The 7801-nt window shown below is 47.1% G+C and overlaps 1 protein-coding gene across 1 annotated transcript in view; it reads left to right on the forward strand.

Moving 5' to 3' along the window:
* Nucleotides 1–2366: 2366 nt before the first annotated feature.
* Nucleotides 2367–7801, forward strand: part of MTMR10 (myotubularin related protein 10) — a 46278-nt gene continuing 40843 nt past the window's right edge. The window contains exons 1-2 of the mRNA XM_040257402.1: nt 2367–2559; nt 3099–3159. Coding sequence (XP_040113336.1) covers nt 2500–2559; nt 3099–3159 — 121 coding nt within the window. The 5' untranslated portion in view covers nt 2367–2499. The remainder of the gene's footprint in view (nt 2560–3098; nt 3160–7801) is intronic.

Raw genomic sequence — 7801 nt, forward strand, 5'->3', positions numbered from 1 at the left:
GAATTTAATTGGCATTCATCATCTTATATAAATACAGTAGAGAAAAAAACATTTTTTTCCCGTTGTGATGAGAATTCTTAGGATTTACTCCCTTAACTTTCCCATATAACATATAGCAGTATTATATTATTTCCCTAGTACTTACTTTTCTTATAACTGGAAGTTTGTAGCTTTTAACCACTTCTCTCCAGTTCCTCTCTCCCACCTCCTGCCTCTGGAAACCGCAAATATGATCTCTTTTTTCTGAGTTTAGTGTTTTTTTTAAATCTATTTAATGTGGACGAATCACAGACAATTCATAAAAAGGTGTTAAATGTATGTGTACAGCAGTATCTGTAATACCTATAACTCAATGGACTTGATATTTTAAAGTACAGTTGTAGAACCCGAGCAAGATGGAATCATATGTCACTCAAACAAGTTAACCAGAAAGATCACTGGGGTTCTGGATCCAAGATAAAATTCTTTTTAAAAAAGGTAAATTTTGAAGTCTTATTTAAATTTTGTTGTTTAGTCAATAAGTCTGTCAAGTTCTTTTTGACTCCATGGACTGTGGCCCACCAGGCTCCTCTCTCCAGGGGATTTCCCAGCTAATATCAGAGTAGGTAGCACTTTCTTCTCCAGGGGATCCTCCCGACCCAGGGATTGAACCCACATTTCCTGCATCACAGATGGATTCTTTACTACTGACCCACCAGGTTGTTGTTCAGTTGCTAAGTCGTGCCCAACTCTTTGCCATACCAGGCTTCCCTGTTCTGCATTATCTCCCTGAGTTTGCTCAAACTAATGTCCATGAAGTCGGTGATGCCATCCAACCATCACATCCTGTCACCACCACCTCCTCTGGCCCTCCTCAATCTTTTCCAGCATCAGGGTCTTTTCCAATGAGTTGTCTTTTCCATCAGGGAGCCAAAGTATTAGAACTTCAGCTTCAGCATCAGTCCCTCCAGTGAATATTCTGGGTTGGTTGATTTCCTTTAGGATTGACTGATTTGCTCTTCAAGTGATTCTCGAGAGTCTTCTCCCGCACCACAACTTGAAAACATCAATTCTTCAGGCTCAGCCTTTTTTATGGTCCAACTCTCATATCCAGTACATCACTATTGTAAAAACCATATAGCTTTTACTATACAGACATTTGAGCCACAAGGGAAGCCCCTTAAATTTTTCAGTGTTTCCATTAGGAACACTTCTCAGAATGATTGTGACTCAGATGGCCTCAATAGAGCTTCCCTATGGCATTAATTATAAAATGCTAGATTAGGGATTTATTCTTTAAAACATAAGAAAAACCTAGTTTCAATTAATAATTTACCAAAATAGTAACATCACCAGTCCCCTTCCACCCAAGGCGGCTCCAGTTCGAAAGCATGCTAGAGTTCAGAAATGCCCTGGGCTTCATAAGCTGAGGGTAGCTGATTCTTTGCAATTATTGCGTCCATAGCCTATTTGGTCCAAACAGTTAAGGTCTGCCTCTCGCTGGGCTTTTTGATCATTTATCTGCTCACTGGTATTTTTACACGTGAGGATAGCCAAGAAAAGAAAGGAAGGTAACTTGCTTAATATGGAGTTTAATAAAGAGGGTAGAAGTTAAAGTAAACGGAGGCGTTCAGGTTGCCTGGCAACGTCCTCTGTCAACAGCCTCAGTATCCCACGCAATTCAGCAGGACACCCGAGTCTCATGGCTCCGTGCACGGACAGACACACTGGGTGATGGAAGGCACCGCGCTGACCGTCTGATCCCGGTCACTGCTCGCTGCCCCGGGCCGCTTCCCCAGTGCCCGATCCTCACAGGCTGGCCGCAGACTGCGTGACGGGTCGATCTCGGGCTACAGGATCCCCTTACCCCGCTCTGGGCTCCTCCTGACTACGGAAAACACCGATCGCGCGAGCTGGGGAAGTAGCGAGCGGAGTCCAGGGACCTGTCGTGACCCCCGCCGGCCTCCGTACGTCCCCGTGACCCCCACGGATGGCCTCCGTGACACACGCCGGCCGCCGTACGTCCCCGCGAGCCGCCGTGACCCCCGCGGGTAGCCCCCGTGACCCCAGGCGGCCGCCGTACGTCCGCCTGGCCGCCGTGGACCCTGCCGGCCGCCGTAGGAGCGCCCCCAGCCCCGCCCGGGCCGCGCTCTCAAGATGGCTCCCGGGCCTCACTCCCCCCCGGCGCACTCGCTGAAGGCAAGGAAGCGGCGCTCTGCACAAGCCTCGCGTTCCGGCGCCGGCGCAGCCTAGAGGCCAGGAGCAGCCGGCCGCCGGCCCTGCGCGCGCCGTTTCGCGGGGCGGGGCGGGGCGGGGCGGGGCGCCGGGCCCCTTCCGGGGATGGGCCCGGGCTCCTCCCCGCTCGGGCGGGCGCTCCGCCGTGTCCCCGCCCGTCAGCCCGCCCGGCCCGGCTGGCTGCAGACCGAGCCCGGGCAGTCGCACCGGGAGCTCTCAGCTCGCGGGCGTCGGGGAGGCGGGTCCCGGGCTGTGACCGGGCCGGGCCGAGCAGGCGGCCGCATCATGTTCTCGCTCAAGCCGCCCAGACCCACCTTCAAGTCCTACCTTCTGCCGCCGCCCCAGGTAAATAGTCGTCTCCCCGCTGCGCCCTCTTATCGCGCTTCCGGGGAGCCGCGCGCGGGCCGGCCCGGGAGGCTGCCCCGGACTCCAGACCCCGGCCCCGGATTCCGTTGCGGGGAAGCCACCCTCCAGCGAGCCCCACCAGCTCGGGGGAAACTTGCAAAACTCCGCCGCAGCTGTTGTCGGCTCGGAGACGGAACCCCAGGGAGCGATCGAACCTGGATTTATTTAGCCCTTTGCCCAGCGGCTGTCCACGCTGTGACCGCCGGCGGGATTGCATCGCCTGCGGGCTTCTGGAGGGAGGGGTCACCTACCTGTTGTAAATGTGAACACCTGGAGGCTCCTCAGGTGGTTGTACAATGTTGTTTTTTAGGTCCGACTCCCAATACCTTCACGAACAGGAGTTTAGTAAAAATGTGAAAGAATTTAAGTGGGGGGATACGTGCCTGTCGCGTGTGTCATCACTTAGGAAAAAAATTTGCCTTCTCTCACGGAGTAGGGGGAGAATTTTTATTTTGATTTGTTTTGCTAATGTGTTTCAGACTGACGATAAGATTAATTCGGAACCGAAAATTAAAAAACTGGAGCCCGTTCTTTTGCCAGGTAAGCATGAGAGTTCTGGCAGATACTTTATTTGACAGATACTGGCCTAAGATTATTTTACCAACTAGTATCATGTGGTTAACTTTACTCATTTACTTTAAACTTTAGCGAGTTAAACATCTAACAACTGTGGAGAGGGGAAAAGTTGGTTAGAACTAAAGGACAGCAACAAAAAGTAATGATTAATTGATGTTTGTCCTTGAAAATTGAAGCATCATAGAAAACTGTCAAGAATGTCATTACCTCATTTTCTTTTTGTCTTCTGAAATGTTCTTTTTTTAAGCACTCATGAATTGCTTAGGTAGTGAGAGGACACTGCCCTTCATACCCATCTGCAACTTCATGTGTTTGTGGTTAATAGTCAGATCATTTCAATAGTATGAAAAGCAACTTTTATTATGTCTGAGTCTCCGTACTAATAACAAAGCTTAGTGCACTTTGAATCACTTACTTGGCAATTGTTTTTTCGAAGGTGTCAGCTGGCTGTGTTTGCAGATCTCCTTGTTTCAATTTAGAATGGAGTTTCCCAACCGAGACACTCCAGACATTTTGGGCCTGGTCATTCTTTGTTTTAGGGTTGTCTTGTGCATTGCGTGCTATTCAGCATCATTCCTGGCCTTTACCCCCAGATGCTAGGAGCACCCCCTCTTCTACCTTTTGTGAGAACCAGAATGTCTTGCCAAACTGTTTTGTCAGGGGAGCTCTTAGCGCAAAACTTTCTCCCTGTGGAGAAGCACTGGTTTAGAACAAAATTGACCTTAAATGACCTTAGAGGTATCAGTAAGAATTGATGGTAAATTGTTATACGTTTTAGTTTTAATGCATATAAGATATTTGTTTGACTGGTAGTTTGAATTGTATAGTAATTATATGATAGTTAGGAAAAGTCAGTTGTTTAACTTGATTATTGGGGAAAGTAACCAGGAAAGCCCATTTTAAACCTGAAATGCAATCAAATACCAGTCTGTGTGGCTACTATCAACATTTGAAAATCTCAGTCATTACTTAATGCTAAATCTGGTAAAATGACTAGAGCTCTATAATTAGTAACTGAACAAATATGGAAACTTTAAATTTTGTGCTGTAAAATTTTAAATGTTAAGTGAAAAGTGAAAGTGAACGTTGCTCAGTCGTGTCCGACTCTTTGCAACCCCATGGACTGTATAGGTTGCCTTTCCCTTCTCCAGGTGATCTTCCCAACTCAGGGATCGAACCCAGATCTCCCACATTGCAGGCGGATTCTTTACCAGCTGAGCCACAATGTTAAGTAGAACAAACAAATTTAAAACATCAACCTTTGGTTTCATGTTACAGATGTTAACTTTTAAAATTGTTTCAACTTAATTATGGAAGTTAGTTATAAATATTTTCTCTTTATTTTGTTAATGCTTTTTAGCCAAACTGCATGTACTAAATAATCCTTTGCACTTGTCCCCAGAGTGAAGAATAGAATTAATAAGTAACCTTTGCTCCTTGTGCGTGATCTGTTTTGGCTTTAGTCACTCTGGTCTTTTAAATGTCCCTGCGGCAAGCAGTGCTCATCCTGAATGAGAGCCTGTGAGCTATGAACTTTGGCTCCTTTTGCTCTGACTGAGCAGGCCCTGTTCTTTGATTCCCTGCTTCCAATACTTGATTTGATTTGACACTAATAAACCACATGGTCTTAGCTACAAATGATACAGCTTGATTTTCAGTAATTAACTTCTGTGTTTAAGATATACTTGTGAAAGTGTTGATACATATCAATAAGCTCTAAGAACTTTGTGTGCTTAGTCACTCAGTTGTGTGCAACTCTTTGTGACCCCATGGACTGTAGCCTGCCAGGCTTCTCTGTCCATGGGCATTTTCCAGGCAAGAATATTGGAGTGGGTTGCCATGCCCTCCTCCAGGAAATCTTCCCAACCCAGGCATCAAACCCAGGTTTCCTGCATTTCAGGCAGATTCTTTACTGTCTGAGCTACCAGAGAAGCCCAAGAATACTGGAGTGGGTAGCCTATCCCTTCTCCAGGGGAACCTCCCAACCCAGGAATCAAACAGGGGTCTCCTGCATTGCAGGAGGATTCTTTACCAGCTGAGTTCAACTAAAAACTGGTTCAGTCGCTAAGTCTTGTCCAGCTCTTTATGACCCTATGGATTGCAGCACACCAGGCTTCCCTGTCCGTCACCAACTCCTGGAGCTTGCTCAAACTCATGTCCATTGAGTTGGTGATGCCATCCAACAATCTCATCCTCTGTTGTCCCCTTCTCCTCCTGCCCTCAATCTTTCCCAGAATCAGGGTCTTTTCCAATGAGTTGGCTCTTCGTATCAGGTGGCCATAGTATTGCAGCTTCAGCCAGCATCAGTCCTTCCAGTGAATATTCAGGGTTGATTTCCTTTAGGATTGAGTGATTTAATCTCCTTGTAGTCCAAGAGACTTACCTTTCTGTTAAAAAGTCAGAATTTTCTGGGGAAGATGGAAACCTGTTTCCTAACTGTCAGTGGTTTACTTGTCTTAGAGATCTCAGCTCAATCTGGATCCTCTTAGCCGTGGTAGCATTTTTTCTTTGGCTCTGTGTGCACACATGATGGCTTGACACCCAGCATTCTGTCCGCACCTAACCTGTTCCTCACAGAACACTTAGTCCTAAATTAGCATGTCTTTCGCCCTCCTTCCCCCTCCTGTTCATACCTTATCCTGGCCTTCCACCTCTCAGGTTGCATCTCTGACTCCCGCTAGAACCTCTGCGGCTCTGTTTCTGGCCTGCAGCCCCCTGCCTTCCACCTGTGAATCCTGGGAGACATGTGGAAAGTAACTGCAGCATTGGTGATCTAAAGACCTGGGCTAGCTTAGGGCTTTTACTGAGAGAGCTTAATAATACAGTTCTAGCCTTCATTATAGTTTAAAAAAGGAAACTTGGCCAAGTCACCTGTGGCTTTGCATAGGCACATGAAACAAGGAAGTAATTGTTCAGAGATGTAGTATTGGACATTACGCTTTGGCGTGGTGCCTTGGGTTCAAGGATATCCTACTTCAGCTGCCCAAAGTTTGAACTTTTAATTCAATAAGCAGATGAAAATTGGAACACACAATCAATTGTTTATTTGTGTGTGGTTACCGAGTGCTCTGTTGAACTTAATGAGGCTATACTAAAATGATCTTGCTTTTATTAAGCATAGGAAACAGAAGAAACTGACTAGAATTTAATTTAGATGGTGGTTTATGTCAGTAATTCCCAGCTTGCCCAGTTTATGAAACTCCTTGAGGTGAAGATTGTACCTAATTCAGCTTTGTGGCCACGATGTCCAGATTCAGATTACCTGAATCTCATCCTTAATGTGGAGAAGGCAGTGGCAACACACTCCAGTGTTCTTGCTTGGAGAATCCCAGGGACGGGTGAGCCTGGTGGGCTGCCATCTATGGCGTCGCACAGAGTTGGACACGACTGAAGCGACTTAGCAGCAGCAGCAGCAGCAGCAGCAGCAGCAGCAGCAGCATCCTTAATGACTGTATTGTGTGTATAAAATTACCCCAATCTTTTGAAAACGGAATGAATTTTAAACTGCATGTGTGCTTGTGTGTGTGTTCCAGCATATATAAGGTTGTGTCTGTTTCGTAGCTGCTGGTAGATGCCCTCTCTGAGCTCTTCTTGGGAGCCAGGCACCCAGGCTGCAGTGATGGGGGAGGAGTGGGCATGAATTGCCGCAGGGCTGGGGTGAGTTCCACACAGCCTGTGGACAAGGCTGAAGATGACCTGGGCCAGTGGTTCCCAGATTCTCATCAGGGCCTGACTGGCATCACATCTGGATGGAGTTTTTATCCACCCTAGGTCAAACTGAGATGATGAGGGAAAATGGGGCTTTTTTCCATAAAGCTAAATTGATGTGACTAAAAGGATTGTCCTTTATTCTGAGATTATGTCTTTCCAGCCTCTTTGGTGTAGATATGTTCTTCTGTTAGCAGCTGTCACTTTAATTTTTTTGAGTTTTTAAGTTAGCTCTTGTTTCACTTCCCCAAATTATTTTTGTAGTGTACCTGTTTTGTGGAATCTGAACTGGAGATCATTCTGTAAAATTATTGTTATGTTAAAGGTACAGTTTAATGAGCACTCACCCAAAGGCAATGGCACTCCACTCCAGTACTCTTGCCTGGAAAATCCCATGGACGGAGGAGCCTGGTAGGCTGCAGTCCTTGGGGTCGCGAAGAGTTGGACACGACTGAGCGACTTCCCTTTCACCCAAAGGACATCTCTTACTTTGTCTGCCTGGAGTCTTTCCACCATCTTCTGAAAAACATACCTCTTCTCTTTTGACAAATTCTCCTTCCGCAACTCCACCCAGCCCAGCGTTCTTGTGTGGCCAGTGAGGGTGATACTCCAACCCTAGACTGGCTGGCAGGAGCACAGGTTTGCCTCTGGGTATCTTCAGATGGGCGCTTAGGGAAGCCCTCCCTTTTGGTCATGCTGCCTGTAGCCGAGGCTACAGAGGACCTGCCTGAAAGAGTGATGTCACATCGAGAACTGCAGAGGCAGAGCACCGAGGTGAGGGAGGGGGGGCAGTCTGGTGGTTCCCTTCTCCTTGAAGTCCAGCCGACACCAGAGACAGAATTCTTCTTGCCAAGCCAGTTCCAGGCATGTTTCTGACAGTTTCGATTAAGATCCTTAA

This window comes from Oryx dammah, unplaced genomic scaffold, assembly GCF_014754425.2.
Source record: "Oryx dammah isolate SB20612 unplaced genomic scaffold, SCBI_Odam_1.1 HiC_scaffold_16, whole genome shotgun sequence".
NCBI classification, from domain to species: Eukaryota; Metazoa; Chordata; class Mammalia; order Artiodactyla; family Bovidae; genus Oryx; species Oryx dammah.